Raw genomic sequence first — 21,919 nt, 5'->3', positions numbered from 1 at the left:
AGGAATGTTTTCACTCAAAATGATTCAATTAGAATCTGGGCTCCAATTAAAAAGAAAAGTGAAAACAGCCCTTATGCAACGCAATGCATGAGATTGTGCTACGGATAAAATTTCTGCCTTGCCTTTCAGTAGACGGGGATTTGAGAGGCAGCTAAAAAAGGAAAAAGGACTCGGTAATAAGAGCACACACATGCAATGAGACAGATGCAGGCCGTAATTGCTAACTCCCTGAGAAGAAAAGGGAGGAGGTTTTGCTGGGAAGCGCTCCGCTTGTATGGCAGTCATTTAGCTGCAATCTGGAGTACAGGTGAGCCCGTGCTGGAAGCAAACACCCCTGCAATGTGGGGATGCCGTGATAGTCAGCCAGAGCCTGCTCACAGCGATTTATGGATGCTCTCTTTAATTAACTGTGCTGCAGCTGTGCTTAGGGTACGTTTCTAATAGCAGCCATCGTGAATGTCTACAGAGCAGGGTTTCCCACAAAATTTTAGGAACTAAAAATTAAAAGCTCACTCGCCTGAAAAATGTACTGACATATCTTAGCGAGCTCTCTTCCCTTTCCAGTACTCTTCCCCTGTTCTGACCCATTGAATTCCATTTTTAAACCCATTTAAACCAATTTTAAGACTTTTTCCTTTTCCAGGTCTAATCCTCTGGACCGGGGGAGTTTGTAACAAAAGTGATGATAAAAGCTCTTATCCACATGGCTGTGCATTCAGCCATCACAGAATCAGATACATTAGGAGGTGGAAAAATCCCACCAGCTGAGAGGAAAGGAGAGGTAAGAACTCCTGCAGTGCACCAGGCGCCAGAGCCGGGAGGAAAGCTCCTGGTCCGCTGATGGTGCTTGGGGTGTATTAACGTGGAGGGGGGCTGCAGCTGCCTCCAGGCCACACAGTGCCAAAATGCATCGTGTCACAGCACCCTGAGGGAGAGCAGGTGGCTCATAACTGGTCTTTGATAAATCTGCGCTGGACTGAATTTGTCCGATTCTTCTCGTTTCTTGAAGTGACCCCCGAGAGGTGGGGCACAACAGCAACGCTCCCTCTGCTTGCACTGAGGTTTGGGCAATGCGCTCCAAAAGGCTAAAGGAGGCAAACAGGAGACAGTCCAGAGGAAGGCAACACACATACCAAGGTATTTGTAAAACAGGAGAATCAAAGACAGGGAAGTGATTTTGCTTACCCCAGAATGGGAAGACATGAGAACCAGCCCCTGGCATGTAAAAGGTTGCTGCAGCCAGCAGCGATTTGCAGTTCGTAAAAATTAGGCCAGTTGTTAGGATATAGCTTTGTGGATTCTGGGGACTGGTTAGCGAGGGAAAGGGCTCTTTGGGAAAGCATGGGAAGCCTGTGGGTGCAAGGGTTTGGGGAAACAGGGCCGGGGGTGCCCTGGGGCAGCAGCTCAGTGCTGAGGCCCTGCAGGCACCGGCTCTGAAATGGCAGTGGCAGAAATGGAGCGCTCAGAGATTTAAAAGATCTGATCTCCTTAGGAGGGGCTGGAAAACCTGAAGTATTCATCAAGCTACTTTAATTCAGGACATAATTTCCTTTTATGCTCTCTGCTTAACAACTTTCTAACAAAATGTAAATGGGAAGATCAATGAACAAAACCCATGATTTTCCTTTTAAGAGGAACTAACAACCATTCTGTTTTTATTTACATTTTATTTTCCTGCAGTCTGTTATCCAAACCTTTTAAATTCACTCCATTCACAGTGGTCAGCTGGTGTCTGACTTGTTTCTCTCTCCACCACTTTCTTTCTCTGCTGTGAATAAATCATTAAAGAAATAAATTTTGTCTAAGAAATTTTGTTGAAATCTCCCTTGGGCACAATCACTGCAGTGAATTTCTTAAAGCTCTATTGCTTTTTTTTTTCCTCACTCCATAAACATTATCTAGGTGCTCCATTGCCGCTCAAGTAGCAGAAAAACTCCACCTGTCTTTACTTTCTAAATACCTTATTTTTTACTGCCTATGGAGAAAGGAATCTCACTGCATCTGAAATTCATTTCCTTTTAATGCAAACGCTGGTATAGACAAAGCGATCCTAGTTATTTCTTTAATCTCCCAATTAATTTTACCTTAATTTTCCAATGAATTAGCCACACATTTGTTTCCTCCACTCTGCAACATCAAATGGTATGAAAATTAAGACAAAATGTGTGCTGAAAATTGGAAATAACAGGTATTTACTTGGGGGTATTTACACGGCAGTGTGTTCAACCCTGGGTAACTCAGGTAAACACCAAAATTTATCTGATGAGGTCACTTTTATAAGTGACGAGGCACGGGTTTAGCTAGTTACTAAAAAGCATATCTGTTGGACAACTTGAGAGACATCATCCAGGACCAGAAAACGTTTACTTAGAAAAATACAACAGCCTTGTGCATTCATTTGCCTCAACAAAGGAAAAACAGCGTGCTGGGAGTTACCTTTCTCCAATCTTTATCCATGATCTTTTCCAATAACTTTGTTTCAGGCCTTGGGAACATCATGCATTAACACAGTACCATACATCTTTTCCTAATTGCACAGCAACTGGTATGAGGACCCCTGATATATAGCACCACACCAGCATAAAGCCCAAGCCAGCACCCAGAGCAGACGCTGCCCAGAACCACAGCTGCAAGAGGCAAATATCTGTTACACATCTCTGCAGGCTCAGCGCAGGCAGGCAGGAGAGATCTACTTTACTCATCATCATTTATAAAAATCAATATATTCGCCTTTGGCTGCTGTGTACCAGAACCATACGAGATGTCAGTGCCACGTACACAGCAGCACAGGATCATGTTTAAATGCATTGTTCCATAAAATAAAACCTGAGCAAGAAAAAGATACTATCCATTAAAATACATCACAGCAAACCAAGTTACTGGAAGAGACAGACAAAATAAAAATGTTAGCAATGTTGCTTAAGAAACACATGAAAGCATACATCCAGCAACACTAAATTTTGATCTGAACGATATTTAAATTATGTTTCCCTTTGAAGTCACTTATGGTACTTCAACAGGCCCTTCACATGCTCTCTAAGAAAAGCCAGAAAAGCAGAATATTATTTGGAGTGAACGAGGAAAAGAGTGGAGCTAGTAACAGCACATGCAGATGATTTGCTGTGAATTATTTCTGAGAAGTGTGCATTTAAGTCCTACATTTTAGCTTTATCAAAAAGCAGGCAATTATTTATTTGGCAAAAGGAAGCAGAATCAGTGTTTATTACAGCCTATTCCCATGGCTCGTTTATTGTCGTCCTTTGGTTTTCTGTGTCTAATTTGAGGTTTAATCCTATTCTCACAAATGCCAATGAGAAACTCATGGTGATTTTGAAGGTATTGCTGTGTGGGAACATTCAGGTGGGAAACTCACACAACATTCATCTGTGAAGTACCACCTGTAGGTGAGTACATAATTAATGACTTCTCTATTATTACTATCATTAAGTAGTATCCAACTGGAACATAACGAAGAAGCTAGCAGGAAAGTGGCTCAGTTTTTACTGTTGGAACTACACAAAGGCCACAGCTGCAGGATTGGTGCTTAGGTGCCTCCATCACGTGTGATTGATATCAATGTTTAAAGCTGATTTCACAGATGCTTATCTTCTGTAGGTTCACAGAATATTTGAATTGTATATCTACAGCCCGATCTAGCCAGTTTTCTAGCTAGCTATATAACAGACTTTTGTTCTTTGTGGACCAGAAGTGTTTGCACTTGACCCTGTGGTTTAATTATCTTTAATGTGGTTTGACACCTACAGCAAGGGCACTCACAGGAACAGCTGAGGTCGACTTCTGCAGGGCACTGGTATTTTCAGCTGGCTCAGGTCTCTGCAGAAGCCCAGCTCTGACTTAGGACATGAAGAAAGTATTTGCTCCTTAAATGCATTAGAAACCATCAGGCCTTTAACCAATCTTCAGGATTTGGACAATTATTTCAGAATCAGGAATACGAGGCATACCTCTACTTGAGTAGTAGCGCATCCCTTGCAGACTACGTAATGCGAGTGCTCAGGATAAAAAGACCTTCACGCATTACATAGGATGAGCTGCTCTGTTAGTCATGCTAAAAACCATAAAGAAGTTACAACCTGCTTTTGCACATGTAACTCTGTTTATTTTAGTAAGTGATTGAACACTCACAAAAAATTTTAAGTTCATTCAGCAAAATCCATCTAAAATGGGTTTTGAAGAAAAAATAAAAATTGGAATTAACAGTATTTCTAGTGTGTTGTTGTTAAAACACTATATATGAATTATTCATTTATGTTGAGAGAGTACTACTTCATGAAAGGGTTAAAAATTCAGCAAAGAAAGAACACCACTAATCCAAATATTAAGCTTCCCCTGTAACATACTTTGATCTCTGAAATCTATCTGAAGGGATCACTTTGTGGAAGTTAAGAACTTTTTTCTTTTTGACCTTAAGTGAACTCGATTCAAATACACATTATGGCTCCTGAATCTCTAAGCCATTACCTGTATATGCGATGCACATCACAAGCCTGGGAAATAACATCATGAGCCTATTTTGAATATAACCTTCAATGCATTTCCTCATGATAACACTGAAAATTTTCTTTAAATCATATAGCAATAAGAAAGGCCTTAATTCTTTTACTTTTTATATGTAGGTAAGCATTATGAGCTACAGAAAACCATGCTAAAGATACTGGAGTAATAAAAATACTGAGGGAGCTGTGGTTACAGGATGGAAGCAGAGGCACATACTAAATCATGAACCATATTCTTCCTGTTTTTTTCTTCAATCTAATATAGTTATGTTCCTAAAAGTAACTTCCTCAAAGGATTTTTATTTACTTACTTATCTATTTATCACGAATCCTGTAACTCCCTAGCGTTTCTGCTAGCTCTGAGCACTCCCTGTGTCTCAGGGGTTAATGTTTCCTATGACTGAATTCTGAGAGTTTAAATTAATTACTAAAATAATCCTTCGGGCATCTATCTACTTGTTCCCTAATTGCATTATTCACTTTGGAGTACTGTGAAAAGCACCTGCTTTGTCTCCAAAACCCTGCACCTCGGGAACTTGAGTGTGTCCATGTCTGAAGGGCTTGGTGTGAACCAGAGTGCCTGGTCGCTGGTGTAAGCAGGGCTGGGGGTGCCATCCACAACAAATTTTGTGGCGTGGGGTGAACAGGGCAGGAGGATAGGTGTGGACTCACCGCCAGCACCACACGTCTGGGAGCACTGTGACCAGGCCGACCACGCTGAGAGCCGGCAGTCCACCACGCATCCCACTAGGCACTCGCTGCTCATCTCCGCAGGCTTCTTCAGGCGACGCTGTCGGTGAGCAACAAAACACACACGTTAAGCCTTAAGAAGCCCCGGGGCGACACTGTGCCACGTCGGGCATAAAATTAGGAAAATCAAATTAATCTTTGCCCATTTCCCCACGGCACGTGGCCTTGCTCTTCACCTGCTGGCAGTGCTGTGCACTGACAGTCCGCCCATCGCTGCGCATGCAGCTCAGGAGCCGCCTCCTAACTCCTCGCCCGCACGTCGCGTTCTCGCTGAGCTGGCACGTGCTCCAGTCTGCGGGCACAAGACAAAAGACTCGGTATGGCAGGGCACTGCTACAACTCACTTTTTACCTCTATGAACTCAGCACGCGAGTCGTCTTCTCCCAGTCCTTGGCTTCACCACGTTAGCTCATATCAAACCCAAGAAGAAAACCCACAAAAGAAAGTTGCTCTTAAATAAGAGCAGGTCTCTAATGAGAACTTTGTTGCTTCATGCTCAGATATCCTTCAACAAAACCAGTACATCAGAGGGCACAGAACACTGTTAAATGCTGATTAAGTGTATCAATTAAACCCAGCTGGCGCATTTACAGGGCTGTATTGTCTGAAGCAAAATTTCACTTTGATAGCTGCGGAAGTTTCTGACAAGCAACTATAATTTCACCTATTTCTTGTCTCAAAGCAAAAGCTTTCCATTATTTGAATGAGCTCTAATACTCATGAACTAAAAACAGTATTACTAGTAGAAGAAAATTCTGGCCAAAATACAAGTAAACTAAAACAAGCCATAAAACACCATTTAAAATAAGCAGAAACCAACACAACTACAATTTCCATACACCAAAAACAAATCAGGAGCATACAAGAGGAAAACCTATTACTTTGTGTCTTCCTCCTTTGATAAACATGAACACACAACTGATCTTCATTTCTGAAATATGATCATAAAAAAAAGGCATCATCATCATGCTGTCTGTGCTTCTAGGGATTTCTTTCAAACAGGCTCGGCTTATACTCAGATATTACATTTTCTCCAGCTCTATTCTCCCTTCCCAGCAGCCCACAAATTCACCTCAGATCTTCTTTTAGGATTTTTTCTCAATTATCCGAGCTAGTCAAAACAAAAGAACTTTTTCTTTCTCTTTGTTAGTTCATTTGAGACATATCTAACTACTTCCGACTAAGGTGCTAAACAATGTATTTTTCTCTCAGTATCCTATGCCCACCCATATAACCTCTTTTGCCTTCAGATCAGACTGGTTTTGGTATTATTGCCTTCACTGGAATCACACCGATGTTACATCCTCCTGACCCAGCAAAAACATGACATCCCATTTACTTGTTTTATTTCCAGCATGCCTGCAATGTTAACTATAAAATCATGCATTTACCCATTGACCTGTAAAAATGTACATATGTAATTAACGTTAGTGAAATTCATGATGTTTACAAGTAATTCTTGTAATGTCAAGGCTTTAACCAACACAACAAGCAAACATAACTAAAAACACAACTGGAGAAAGTCTTTAAGGAGCTGGGTCTTTTATGCAAAGACACTTAGAAAAGCAGAACATCAGCTTAATGTGCCTTGTAATTGGTGTCCCTTCCTGCAGAGAAGAGATCAGAAAATTATACCTACCTGTTAGATTGTATTGATATTGGAAGCAATTTTGGTTAAGAATACATGGCTTCACTTGCGAATCTTCAGGGCAGGGCTTGGTATTGACAGAAGACCTCAGCACTTGTCGAGTTCGGGTTTGCACAACATTTGGATCACACACCTGTACACAAAAGGGATGGACAGTGCAAGAGAGTCTAATAAATCACACAGACACTGACTGCTGCGGCCGCCACATGCAAGCACATGGCCACACTGAGTGCGAGATAACCATGCTGACAACAAGATGGGGTGACTTTTCAAAGCCTGTGATATCATATGCCAATGTCGGGCTGCCTATAATCCAGGATTGGTGTGCTCACATTTTAACGTGAGTATGCGCCAACGAAGGCCTGTTTTCAGTTGTTCTGGTGCATCACAACCACTGTAAATGTTTGTTTTTACCAGCCCTCCATCCTTATATTTTTTGCTTTTCATTTTGGTAGCAGACTTAGCAATAGCGACCAAATGCTTCCAGCCTCACAAGGAACATCCCCTTCTTGTAGAGGACAGCACCTGGTCGTCCCCACAAATCTCCTCCTGCTTGCCCCCAGCAGCACGAGAGACATCTCTGAAGGCATGTGGAGGCACCACCCAGCTCTGCCTTTGCATTTCTTAAGTTTTTCCCTTGGTTTACTTAATCTTTAGATGTAACATAAGCATTGGCTGGGACATGGGGAGCACTGTGCTGCTGCCAGTGTCCCCAGCCTGGCTGTCACATCCCTATCTCGTGCCGAGGAGAACAGCCTGCATCAGGAGGACAGAGTCACAGCGCTGCAGATTAAATGCCTGTGGCACCAAGCAAGGCTAATTGGTGGTGAGGAGCACTACAGACAGCTGTTTTGTCTCATTAAATGAACTCATAAAAAAGTATAAATAGGCTTGCTCTGAAGCCAGGGTGATTATGGGAATACGTAATAGCCATTTGGACTTGTAAGGCTGGGAGGGAAAACCAGCCCCAAGGATGTGGGCTCTGGCCCACTGAGACTCGGCAGAGCTTTCCTACAGTCCCCCAAAGCGGTCATGGGCAATTGAGAGCGGTCCCAGCGAACCTAATGGCAATGAATCCCTATTAAATAAATCCCTATTATCCAGAGCCATTTACTGAACAAGACGACCTATTTAATTCCTAACAGTCTCTCATTAGGTCTGAAGATTGCTCAGGAACAGCAAAGTAAACCAAGAAAACAATGCATGTAGAAATATGTTTTCATAAGTGCTTGGGAATTTTAAACATTATTTTTCTAGAGAGTATTTTAAATACAAAAAACAGCTAACAGTTTAAAGCCACAGGCTTATTATTATGCTACTAATTGCTGGCAAACACAGAACCCTGCATGGATGAAAGTATGGATAATTTTCGTATTGTGAATATTAAAGAGAAATGTCATGGCATTGCAGCATAAATCTAGATCTCAGACTGCTGTAAACTGGATTAGTTGCACAGATGACAGCATAACTAAACAGAATAAATACCAGGATAAATAGGGAAAAGGTCTGGTCCAGTCTGAAAACTGAATTGTCAGGGCCTATTTTCCTTATGTGTTTACTATGTGAAGGAAATTTTATTATGTCCTCATTGCTGACAAACACCTTGTCAAATCATTTTAAATGGTAATCTTATTTGAATATCCATGCTCATCTAAAATAACTAATTGTTCTTAATTATCCAAAAATTAAACCTGTGTTAAGCGTTTACCAATTGTTTACTGCCTTTTCCACAACTAATCTGATTGCTCATCCTCACAGTGAAGACTAATAACTTAAATGATTTGCCAATTGAAAAAAAAAAATCAAAGAGGGTATCTCAGTAGCTACTCCTAATTAATGTTTTTCTGCAGTATGTTACCAAAAGGGAAAAAAAAATCAATGAATGTTGTGAAGGAAGTTAAATTTGTGCCAGTTCCAAAATACCTGCCTTTGCTCCCTGTCAAAATAAGAACCTGTAGACAGAAATAATGCATAATTTATAGATAAATAACTGCTCTTAATAAAAAAGTATTTTCCCCCTGTCTAGCCTGCATCCTGTTCTGCGTGGTCACAGGGCACTGATGCAGCACTGCACTGCGTGGTGCACAGAGTCACACAGCCACCGAGATGTACTGGCTAGCCAGACAATTTTCCCTCTCAGATGTCCTTTAACAGTGAAGCAGCCCCGACTCCAACAGGTCGAAGTATATCTTGTGTTTGCCAGGATCCAAACAAACAAGGAGTTTACTGCAGCTCTGAAGCTGGCATTCTCACCGCGCTGATGAGCCACCTTGTTCAGAAGCCAGGGCTGATACGATAAGCTACCCACTTTTACCTGTTTTGAATAATAAAGAATCTCTGTAGGAAAAGTGTTCATTTAATCAAGCTGAGGACATGGGAAACATGCAAAAACTCAAAGTCTGCAAACTGTAACTAATATCCTGTAATATTATTCGTTGAATTTCCCTTTACGTCAATTGAGAAGTCAATTTAGTTTTATAATTGATTTTCTGGCCTTACTCTTTCAAGTTAACTATGTAAAAAATTGAACCAAATATTTATGGAACTGAATAAGCAGCAGGAGGGAATGACTTGCAAAGGTAAAGATTAAAGCTGGAATTTTCAAAGGAGCAAGAGGGAGCTGAGTATCCAGCCACCATGGAATCTCAATGGGCTTGGGTGCACAACTCCGGCAGGACCCCACAAAAATCCCGGGCTGGAAAAATTAAATATTTACTGCATGACAAAGAATAAGGAATGGCTTAGGAGACGCGAAGTAGTTAGGTGATGTGAACATTGAAAATTAAAGAAGAGGGATTATTTCCAGTGGGGAGATACTGAGGGTATTAACAAGAAATAAAGAAGAGAAGCGTGTCAGCTGCATAGCAGGAAGAAGATATGTCACCACTGCCATCACTAACAGCAGCATGCATCTGGTCCTGAATTTAGATCTTAAAAAATAAAAGAGAAAAAAGAGAAAAAGATAAAAGAGAAAAAACAATCACCACTGACTGCACATTACATTGTTAGGAGGTAGGACAGGAACGATATTACCAGCAATATTACAGAAAAGGCAGCAAAACAGAGTAAAATGATTTGAGTAATTTAAGTAAGCAATTATCACAGAATTAATTAAGATCTGGGCAAGTCTGGAGAAGGGGTTAATAAGTATTCTTACAAATGAAGAAAATAACAGACAACTTGACTCTTCAAAAATACTGTTCCATATGAAATAGCAAAGATGCCACTCCAGTGACAAGTGGAGTTCCTCAGGAGTTGGTATTGGGACCGGCACTGTTTTACATCTTTGTCGGTGACATGGACAGTGAAATTGAGTGCACTCTCAGCAGGTTTGCTGATGACACCAAGCTGTGTGGTGCGGTTGACACACCGGAGGGAAGGGATGGCATCCAGAGGGACCTGGGCAGGCTGAGAGCTGGGCCTGTGCAAACCTCACAGAGGCTCAATTGAGCCTGGAGTTCAACAAGGCCAAGTGCACGGTCCTGCACCTGGTCCGGGGCAATTCCAAGCACAAATACAGGCTGGGTGGAGAATGGACTGAGAGCAGCCCTGAGGAGAAGGACCTGGGGGTGGTGGTTGATGAGAAGCTTGACATGAACTGGAAGTGTTCAAGGCCAGGCTGGATGGGGCTTTGAGCAACCTGGTCTGGTGGGAGGTGTCCCTACCCATGGCAGGGGGTTGGAACGAGGTGGTCTTTAAGGTCCCTTCCAACCCAAACCATTCTGTGATTCAGACATATACTTCAAGACTGGATCTGCTCTACCCCACTAGGAATGAATGCTTCTTATCACAAGCATATATAAATTTACTTTTCTTTTTTTTTTAATAAATAAAAAACACTGTGATTCAGCAATCCTTTACTGAGTATCTTCATTTCCAACTCTTCTCTTTCCATTAAGTAAATGTTATACTTTCAGAGACATTATTTTACTTCCTGCTGTTCCACTAATAAATACTACTTTCACTGATCATAGATTAAGCTCTTTATCATTATTTTTACATTAAGTTGGCCATTCCTTCTTGTAAGCAACTAGTTTGTGCTTAGCATCAGCCAATGCTGCTTCTACAGCAGAAACACAAGGAAAGAGGAAAAGGTGCAGCCACCACCACTGTTCAGAGACTGGCAAGTACATACAATAGAAGTATACAATAGTGGGAATTTAATTTTGACTTGTGTTTCTGAGATCATCTCCTTACAGTCACATATTTATTTTTATGCCTGTGGTTATAAATCTTGTAACTAGGTTCCACAGTTGGAGAATTTGGCATGTAACAGGCTTAAATTGGGCATCATAGGAAATCTTCTTGCCCAGACATTGGAAGTCAAGGTGACAGACTTAGATTGAAGTGATTTATTAAGATAGATTTAGACAGTGTCAAAGCCAGGAGATAGTTGAACTGAGCTCAGTGCAGAAGTCCAGGCAGCTGCTGAAGCTCTCCATATCACGTACGTGCAGAGATCGCTGATTTGTGCTGGGGTCCAGATGGAGCAACTCTTGCATACAGCTCAGGTACAGGAAACAGGAAAAGAAGGTGGGTTCAAATTCTGCCTCTAGCTTGAGTGTAAAAGGCCAGGTCTTGGCTCTGGAGACACCTCCAGCAAACTGCGACGAGAAGAGCTGTGGATAGCTGGCACCTATGCCTGATCTTCCCGGGAAACAAAGGCTCTACTTTGCCAGGGGGCTGGTACTACCAGAAAGACAGCTCAGTCTTACTTCTGCCTGGGGATTAGGAGAGTTTGATATCTGCATGGCAAGTGGAAAACCTTTGTCTAATTTCTGCCTCTATTCAGCATAACTGAAACCTACTTCCTACACCGCCCAGGCTATACATAGATTATAGATTTCTGGATCAAAGGAGGAGGATGAATACGGGTGCTAATTGGCCATAAATATAAGAGAGGAAACAAGAAATTGACATAGCTGTGACGCATGGAAGTAGAAGGTCAGAGGCCTGGACAACTTTAAGGTCAGGTACTAACCAAATTTTGGACTTAAACTTCACAGACTATGTTGTTTGCTGGATTTAGTCTAGATTCTTCCTTGATCACTGTAAGCAACAGAGTGTGTGATTCAGGACAGTACTTCCTTTGACATCAGTGGTATGAATAAACTTAATTTCTGGATGGAAGTAATAACAGGCATGTAACTCAGGCCACTCATTAATATCCTACAGCATAAGGACATCATACACAGAGTAAGTTTCTTTACATGTATAAAAAGACTGTCCCAGACATTTTCGGTGTTCTTTTCTATGAAGCGTGAAAAAGTTGAGTTAAAGCCAAGGATCTGTAGACCAGATTATATAAACAACAACAGAAACAAAATATTCTGAAGCAACAGGAGGTACATACCACATTAAGGGAGGAATGAATTGGCATCTTTGCTAAAGGACCACTCACTTCAGAAATTATAAAAGCCATTTTCTTCGGTCTATGGAGGAACTCTTGGCACTATAACTACTGTATTTTTAGTAATTCTCTTAGCAAGACACATTTTTCTACCGTGACCACTTGCCACTACTCTAACCTAATATTAAAAGTGAGGGATACAAACATACACAAAGAATGTACCCAGACTTTGGTCCAGACAATAATAGAACAGACAAAGCACAGAAAGTTTGTTCTGGAAGAGAAGGACACTGAAAAGAATAAAACTGTAAAGTTATGAATGCTAAGTTCTGAGTAAGGGTTGTTAACATATTACACATCAATATATACTATCAGACCTTTTTTGTGATAGATTTAAAAAGCTGTCCATTGATCCAGGCTTTCACATGCATCATAGTTGTACAGCACAAAGGTTGTAACCCAGTAGAAAGCCCTTTAAGCTGTTTAATTTATCAAATAGCTTGTATAATGCATACTGCACTATAAATAGCTGGCCACATTATATTTAACAGGCTATTCATAATGAAACATGCAACCTCAAACTAAGGTAAAAATGCGTTGGCAGCAACACGGTTTGACTATTTTTAACATTGCAGTGAACCATTATATTGTTCATGCAGATGTGGATATTTCAGAACAATTTAACAAGCCATTTAAAATAACATGAGCAGTCTTTTGAAATTAAAATGCATTTGCGTACATTTTCTTTTTGAGATGCATCTAAGTTCTGAAACATTACCTGCATCCATACATAACCATTGTTTTTTTAATCATTGTTAAAGATGAACAAAGGTGAATAAAATGAAACAATGAATCTAAAAAAAATACATCAGTAGATAACTTTTTTTATAAGGCTATCCAAAAAAAAATCAAGTCACAGCTATGCATAAGGAGCAGCATATGTTCTTCCAGGAAAGCCTTAGACTGGCATAATTCTTATCCTTCACCCGAATGAATTATCCCTTGGTCTAGAAATTCAGCTCTATGCAAGCTTCATTCTTCAGTCCAACTTGCATGCTACAGGTCCTCTGCTAAATCTACAGTTGATACCTCCTGAGTGATATTGTAGACTTCAGTAATGTTTGCAATAAGCCACAAAGTTTACAAATGAGTCGTAAATTTATTTTCCAGTTGGCTCAGAGGGAAAGCATTTCCAAACCGTTATGACTCAGACTCACACCTAAGACCAAAGTCACTACACCTGTGAGTCAGCTGTATTGCCTGGTGCCACTTTTAGTATGAGCAGTTATCTGAATACTACACACACACCACAGATTCAAGAGAATAATAAATCAGTTGCTACAAGTCCTGAGCACTGTACATAGCTATTGATCCATGAGGAAAATGCTCACTGAAATAGAGACAGCTGTTCTCACTTGCTTGACATGTAACCTCCTATAATTAACTAATTTCAAACCTCTTAGAATTAGCTGCTAGAAATGCCAACAGCTGAGGCAAACAAGAAGGCCACTCTGATCTGACAGTGGGGCTGTGACTGCTATCCACATAGTAGCAAACAGCTAACAAAAAAAAAAAAAAAAAGGAGGTAATTATTTCAGGGACTTGTAGCACAACTCGCATATTAACTCATTTTAAGAATGCTTTGATGAATTCAATTGAAGTCAATTAATTACATTTCCAAGTCAGATGAATACAAAGTCAAGACACTGCAGGTAGTGCATGTTATTCAATAGCTGAATATTTAACAGAGATGATAGGATTTCAGTTTCCAGATTGTTTAGCTGGGTCTTTGAGCAATCAAGTGATGATGTCTGGCTGAACACGCAATTGTAGCTGGAACGAATATGAAATCTCTGAAGCAAAATGCAAGTCAATCCGATTTGCTCATGATTTTTTTTTCTAACTAACTAGCAAGCTTCAAACTGGTATTTTAAATGCCTTTAAAGCTTGGTATTTAAGTTACATGAATGTTACTTAGCGACAAAGAAGAAAACTTTATGAACCAAAAAACAGCCTTCAATCAGAGAGAAAATCATTCTGAATTTAATTCTTACAATAGAGAATACAAGAGTAATAGGGAAGCTTTAAATCAGTAATTATGAGTTTCTTGAATCCAGTAAAGAGACAGAACCTCAAATGTAACCTCAAGGTATTACATTTCAGACAGCTGCATTTCTGGGTCACAGCAAAGTGCCGTTAGAGGAGATATTAAAATTTATCTTTGTGTAGCAGTGTAAAACAGCAGTATAATCAAGTTGCAAAAATTGCAATTCAATTGGAAAATACACATAAAAGATTTTTGGTAGTATCTTAAAGTACAAAAGAAGGCCCCAGTAACACCAATATTTAAAAGCAAAAGGAGCCAAAAATGTAAAAGGAATACAATAGATGTTGCATGTTTTTGTAGAAAGAAGTATTGAAGCAAATACTTCCTATTGACAAAGCAGTCGCCACCTTTATGACTCATTGATTTCAACATGATTCAAGATCATTTACTATCCTAAAAGTGGAAAATCCACATGGGAAGAGTATTGCTACAAGATAAAACACTAGTAATAAAGTAATACCCTAGAAAGTATCCAGAGTACAATGACATATTGACAAAAAAGGTAAACTGGCTAATCTAAAAGGCCTTTTTATATTCAGCTGATAAGACTTAGTTATTCTGCTATCAGGATGAATTTATTATCAACACTATAAAATTGGAGCAGAGCACCAAAGTGACTAGAAAAGAATTCTCCCATGGCCAAAATCTTAGGTAAATATCTTGAATCAAAGAGATACTCAGTCAAAGATGATGCTGAAATTGGAGTTGCTCATTTCTTACAAACTAGAATTTGTCAAGTTTCATAAATCCTCTTTATCTCCAGTAAGCCAAACATGGCCAGAGATACAGGAGGATTTCCCAGGGTGCTCTTTGGCAGCTGCCTCACAAGAGTGCTACGACTAAAGGAATGCCAACTATTTTGATATGAAATGTAAATGTGCTTGAAAAAGAGCAAAAAGGATGTCCGGTTTGTCCTTTTCATTTTGATATGATGTGATCCTGCAAAAGTTTCAGGTTACTTGGGGAAGAAAAAGGAGACATACTTAGGAAATGTATTTTCAGTGAGTATACAAAAAGTGCTTTATACATCCTCTGAAGACAGGCATTTGTTTCCAGCTTGGGATGAATCAGAATCCATGCAGGAGTTTATCAACTACAAAGCATCATTCCCTCAAAAATTAAACAGGCAGCCCTAATGAGCTAGAGGTTCTACGTATGCCAACTTACTGATGTGGTTTTTGGGACTCCATGGGAAGAGACGATGCAGGCCGGAGGCACAACAGGTCTGACCGAAAGACTTAACAAGAGATTTAGCTCCAGATGCAAAAAAAAAACACTCTTATATTTGTGTGTTTATATGTAGGGTCTCCAGGCAAGGTCCAGGTGCAAGCTCTCAGTTCAAGTCAGCGGAGCTACTCAACTGAGAACATGTAACCTTTCCATTAAAGATGAAACTAGAACCTCCATAGACTCCATTGCTTTTGTAACTCTATTATTGACTGTGTTCACCTGTTTGTGGCCATTCTCCGAGACTGCCTTTCCCTGTTGCTACTCAGGAGGCTGAAGGATGCTTCAGTCATCTTGGTGCTGGCAATGCCTCACTCCTGGACACATTATACTCAGTCTCCACTCCAACATACTGGCACCCATGCACAGAATGAACATGAACCACTGCCATGGTTTGGTCATTCTGCACATACAGCAAAACCCTTGCTTGCCTTGGAGTTGTTAAGCACCTGCAGGATGGGAGGGACTGTGCTGTGTGGTTCTCTCTTAAAACCAAAGGAACACAAACAGCCTGTGTAGCTATAAAAGTGAGACAGCACTGCTGTAAACTCTTCAAAGGGAAGGTTTTATTTGTCCATAAAACTTCAAGCTGTTTATTGTTTCGTATCTGGGCAGCACTATTTAAACACATGCTCCATCCACACACAGTCATCTCAGTTTCACAACAAAGCACTGCAGAACAGCTTGTGAAAGCATATTGCTCAGTTAATTGCACTGGCATGCAGGCACCCTCACATTTATGAATTAACATCGACCATGGCAAAAGGATGTACAAGGAGACACAGGGACTGTGGCACTTGTCCCTGCAACTGCCAAGAGCTATGCTGCCTGATGGAGCGCAGCCCACAAGTTCTGGTCATCCCTTTTGTGCTTCTGTGGGCTACAGAGACCTCACCATTGCTGAAAAGGAGTCTTCAGGCAAAAACTCACTGTGTCTTAAGGATATTAGGATGTTTAAAGCAGTCCTTCATGACCAACTGACTGCCAATAAGGCATCTGAAAAATACCCACTGGCCTTGAGGATCTCTGCATTAGTTTACTGCATACTGAAATGAAGAAAATCTGTTTCTGGAAACAAGTTAATGACAAAGAAACAGCCCAACCACAGTGGGACTTTGAAAGGTATCCAAGCATCCGTATTGGTTGCAACAGCGTTGTACTTCATCAAAGCTATGCTGCTCAGGAGGAGGTAAATACAGGAAATGAAACACAAGATTTTATTTGACATATTCTTACTGACTATATTGATAGGCTACACAAAATATTATGGAAGGAAATTACCTGTGTCAGCAGTAGTATAAATCCCTGTCCAATAACCACTAAGACTTTTGATAATGGCCCTGTTAACATAGGGGCAATGAATTTATGTTTGTCACTTAAATACATCAACCAAGTCTATTACACAAGCCCTTAGATTAAAGTTGGCACCTATTCAACACTGATCAGAAAGAAACAATAGGTTTCCAACGACGTGCCTTGAGGCCAGAGTGTTTTCACAAGACAGGATTTGCAGGTTCTTTCCATCTTGCACACTTAGAAAAACTGAGAACATTTGGCAGTTGCTTGAGTCCCTGCATAATTCACAAAGTTTCAAGTATTCAGTGACAGGACAAATTATTCAGGCATCTTGCTGCCATGCCCTTCTGTTGCTGTTGCCTCAAATCTTCCCTCAAGGTTTTAGGAGGAGGAGATGCTGGAGAGAAATACTGCCTTTTTGAGAAGAGAAAGCTGTCATTCCCTCTGGCCCAAGACCTGTTCAGAGGAGTGCCACCACCGTGGGAGATGTGCATCCCCCAGACAGCACTCCCCTGAGACTAATTCCTGACACAGACAGCCCTTAAGTGCAACTACAGTGTTGATCCCGTCACCTGCTGTGCTTGTTTGGGTCCTTGCCTGTAGACCAGGTTGAAGGAGGGGTTGAACTGTCACAGTAATACCTCTGTGTGTTTTACTAACTAATTTTCTATAGCTCAGTCTCTGTAGAAATACAAAAATCTTCAGATTGGCCGGAGGATCCATTAGGCCTGACCTCCCTTGGAAAATCGTTTACTTTGTTGTTAGAAAATTTTCTCACAGAGTGATTGAAGGACAGAGAAAGATGTGTGAGGAACATTGCCCTTGGAACCACAGCCAGGCGAGCCTACCTGTGGGCACGTGCTCCACTGTCCCCAGTCGGACACTGCACACTCACTGGGGCAGTACAAGCTGCACTTCTGAACTTCATCTGGGATTTCAGCCTGATTACACAGGGCGTTGGGTACCGTCTCCCCTCTGTGGTCCTCAGCAGTACTTACACACCTACACAGAAAACAGAAATTTTCATGTGAGGATCATCAGCTTATTACAGTGATGGATATCAGCAGGTCAGCACGACTCCAGTAGGACACTGGATGTAACACAAAGCTATGTGAAATATGGCTGGACAAAACATGGCATTAATAGCATTAACAAAGCAAGCCGAAACAGCTACAGACATGACGGGCTTTTGTTACTCACAGATTTCAATGAATACTTTGAGTAAACATTTCCAGTCTCATACAGGGGCTTTTAACTTTCATTATATGACAGATGAGTGAAGAGAAAATGACAATCAGCAAGAACAAACCTGTGTGTTCCCACTAGTAACATCCTCATTGCTCCCCCATGCCTAGGGAATGAACACTTCCTGATAATGAACACCACTTCAGTGAATGCAGTGCCATTACTTGGGGAAAACATTAGCAAAGCAGAATATCAAGGCTGTGCAGCTCAGGGGGCTGTTATATCTCTATGGCACGTAGGTTAAAGAATTCTAATTTAAACATCAGACCTTCTTCCTGAAAGAAGTCTCAATCACAACACAAGGCTGCATCTCAGAGATGCTCGTCCTGTAAACCATTACACAGAAATGCATGTTTCTTTTCATTTGAAATCCTTTGGACTCTACGATGTATTCACTTAGCCAGTTATTTCAGCTTTATGTGAGAACATTTGAGCTCTTTTTAATTTACAATCATGCTTTTGTCTTCACGCACCTGACTTTCCTCGTTTGTATTCCTTCTCCACAGTGGAGGGAATTTTGTTCACTGTTGATTTTGCACGGAGACCACGGTTCGACTACCCAGGAATACTGATTGCACTCAGTGTAGCATGGGACTGCCTCGTACACCTGCCAGGAAAAAGAATCAAAACTATTCATTTGAACTATCTGGGTTAGCATCTCTGCAGAAACACGTCAGCCAAAACCACAAAAGAGTACGCTGAAAAACATCCTGGCTTATGCTCCTTATGCCACAAGTGTTGTCATATCTTTAAGTTCGTTTATTCATTATTGACTTGCCAAGGGTTTTCTAAGTACATAATAAACAGTAGTATGCATGCAGCATCTTAGGACACAGGATAAATAACAGTTATTCTCTAAAGCCAGAGCAGGAATTCCATTACAATTTCATTTGCTCAGACTGCTCTTGCTATAATCCATCATGTCATTCACCAGGACCATATGCGCTGCATCTTTTCATGTTTCAGAAGGTACAAGTTTAAAATCAGCACTCATTTACCTCTGCTTCTAGCATATCCTGGGAAGTCATTTACTGTAGAAGACCAAAATTTCATGCCTCCTACAAATCTCATCTTTATACACAAACACCATAAATGCTTTTTTCCCTGCAAGTGACTTATCTCTAACGTATCTCCCAATCAAACATGACTGTGCATTCACCTGAACTATGGTATCTAAGGAGAAAGAAAAATACAGCCAAATACAGAGAAAAAAAAGCCAAAAGATTGATAAACACTTCTAAAAGATGTCAGACATTCAAGCTGTTAGAAGCAACACACTGAGAAATAGCACTTTAGCAGATTTTTAGGTTTAAACAAATGAGCATGTCAACAGCTCTGTTATGGTAACGAATAAAAGTTATTTATTTTGAATCCAGTTTGTCCACAGAAGCTGATTTGAAGACACAATGTTCTCTGTTGCTTTGTCCAAACGCACTGTGTGCTGCCCTGAAAAAATACAGCACACCCAAGATTTCTTCTTCCACACGCCGAAATTCCCTCGGCCTTGCTGCTGTGAGCAGTTCAGGTCTCACTGTTAAAATAACTATAGATCAATCCACCCCACCCCTCAAACAAAGAAATTCAGCCACAGGTGAAATTTATAGCTTCATTTTAAAATAGCAGATTATGACTATTCATGTTGTGGTCACAGCAATAAATAAACCTTACCTGCAGTATTTTAGAGGTAAAGGATGGGGAAATTTAGAAACCAGCTTGAAAAAAGAACTGGTGTCCCATCGTCCCATCAGCACATTAATTTCTTATCAAATGAAAACAAAAAAAAAAAAAAAAAAAAGAGAGACCTTGCTAAAGAGTACACCTTGGGAACAGAAAACATCAGAAACTAATTTGAACTGTGGGTCTGTCTTTGGCGGTCTGTAAAGCAAGATAAGCTGAAAAGTGAAAAATACAAACAAAAAAACACAAAGGAAAAAACAGCAAAGAGAGGGACCCAGTAGGCTAGCAGTCAGGGCTGGCAGGAGGTAAGCATGGCACGAAGAGGTGAGCGAGAGCATTGCCTGCTCTCGGTAGATGGGAGAGGGAGCGGAGCGCAGGGCGCTACGGCAGTGGCGCTGCTCGGCGAGAGGCACGGGCTGCCAGGGTGCAGCCAGCCCAGAGGGCAGAAGGGCAGCCGTGACCAGGGGCTACTGGGCCACAAGGGTTTTTACAAGTCCAGCTTTCGCTGGGCCTGCACAAAAGGCTGTCAAAGATCACGGTGCTCATCAATCAGTCTGGGTTAATGATTTCCTAATGCCAAAGCAATGGTATCTGGCCTAACTATACGATATACAGGTATATATATTCATATATGATATGAAGTGTATATTGAAGCTAAGTTTCAAGTGGCATCCCAAGTGCCACCAACTAGCTGTGCAGCCCTGAGACCTGTGCTCCCTGCCGATCCCAGAGGCACAGGGGACACGGCCGCACAAATTGAAGAGCCAGCTCGCTCCCCAGCAACACCCAGCAGCTGGATGTAGAGACTCAAGGTATTTATCAGCACCCCTGCTCCACGGGATGGGGAAACAACCACACTCAGCCTGAACTGTCTGACAAAACCCACTGCTTTCTACAGACATCAGTGGGAGATGTGTAGGGCGCGATCAGAGTTTCCCTTGTTGCAAGGGGAGGCAAAGTGCTGGATGTGCCAAGAGCTGGATGAAGGCACAGGGCACCCGCAGCCCTGGGGACAGACGTCTGCCTGGGCAGTGCCACGGGGGGTAAAGCCTCAGCTGATACCAGTGTGCTATCACACATTACCATGACAGCAAATGATGAGCTCGGGCTGATGGCAGGGCAGGCTGGGGCAGCCCATGTGCCACCTCCGCTGCTCGGCCTGGGATTTCCCCCTCAGCAGCAGGCACCTCTGCCTCCAGCTCGCCGTCCTGCAGCATCCCCCCTCCCACAGCCCTTGTGCCAACCCCCACAGGGGTGACAGGCTGGCACGGGCCATAGGAGCCGAGCTAGGCAGCGTGTCTGCTCCTGTGCTGGGCAAGACCAAGGGCTGGGCAATCCTGGCTTGGAATCTCAGTGATCTCTCATTTGGCATTAAAATCTGTTAAACACGTAGAGCCCTCCAAAGCCCCATAAACCCATCTGCAGACAGCAGCAGAGCACTAACGCCAGGACTTCACCACTACTGCAGCTTGGTGGTCACTGCCTGCAGTATTTCCCATGTGTTACTTTTTTACATAAGAAAACCAGCAGAGTTTGGGCAGGGATGGGATGCCACGCAAGACCCCGTGCACCATTACAGAAATACAACTGATGTGATACCTCAAACGCTCTCTTCTGAAAGCAGGTGGGGTTGCAATAATAAAGCTGTTAATAGAGCATTTGTACTCTGCTGCCTAGGCACGTCAAGCCTGGCTGACTGCACTTGAAAGCTCATCAGCCTCTGTCCTGTGACACACGTGTTGCCCTGTACGTGCAGAGCAGGGCACAAACACACCACTTTGGTGGTACCCGAACAGCCGACTCCAGCCCTGCAGCTCCTGCTCCATGTGCTCACCCCAGGGAGCCCCACAGCATGGCAGCCTCTTGCTGTCCCGTTCTGTATGCCCAAAAGACACAAAACACAAAGACAACAACAGTTCCTGGGAAAATAATCCACTTACAGCTCACCCTTGCCAAATGTATGCAAAATTACCGCAACAATGCATTTACAGTGCACTCAGGGCAAGCCATCCAACCAAGGAATGCACTACCACATTGCATCTCCCGAGGGACAAAAACTAAAAATCAATCAACGGATGGAGAGAGGGGCCCCTGTTTGGGAC

The 21,919-nt window shown here is 41.8% G+C and overlaps 1 protein-coding gene across 4 annotated transcripts in view; it reads right to left on the bottom strand.

The window, feature by feature from the left end:
• Positions 1-21,919, bottom strand: part of THSD7B (thrombospondin type 1 domain containing 7B) — a 319,547-nt gene that overhangs the window by 14,767 nt on the left and 282,861 nt on the right. For all 4 annotated transcript variants that reach the window (XM_040561821.1, XM_040561819.1, XM_040561818.1 and 1 more), the window contains 5 exons: positions 18,614-18,747; positions 17,744-17,897; positions 6,907-7,048; positions 5,444-5,559; positions 5,190-5,307 (listed from right to left, as the gene is read on the bottom strand). In XM_040561821.1, coding sequence (XP_040417755.1) covers positions 5,190-5,307; positions 5,444-5,559; positions 6,907-7,048; positions 17,744-17,897; positions 18,614-18,747 — 664 coding nt within the window. The remainder of the gene's footprint in view (positions 1-5,189; positions 5,308-5,443; positions 5,560-6,906; positions 7,049-17,743; positions 17,898-18,613; positions 18,748-21,919) is intronic.

The sequence above is a fragment of the Cygnus olor genome, chromosome 6, assembly GCF_009769625.2.
Source record: "Cygnus olor isolate bCygOlo1 chromosome 6, bCygOlo1.pri.v2, whole genome shotgun sequence".
Lineage (NCBI taxonomy): Eukaryota > Metazoa > Chordata > Aves > Anseriformes > Anatidae > Cygnus > Cygnus olor.
The sequence above is the reverse complement of the archived record's forward strand: the minus strand, read 5'-3'. Positions and strand labels throughout refer to the sequence as shown.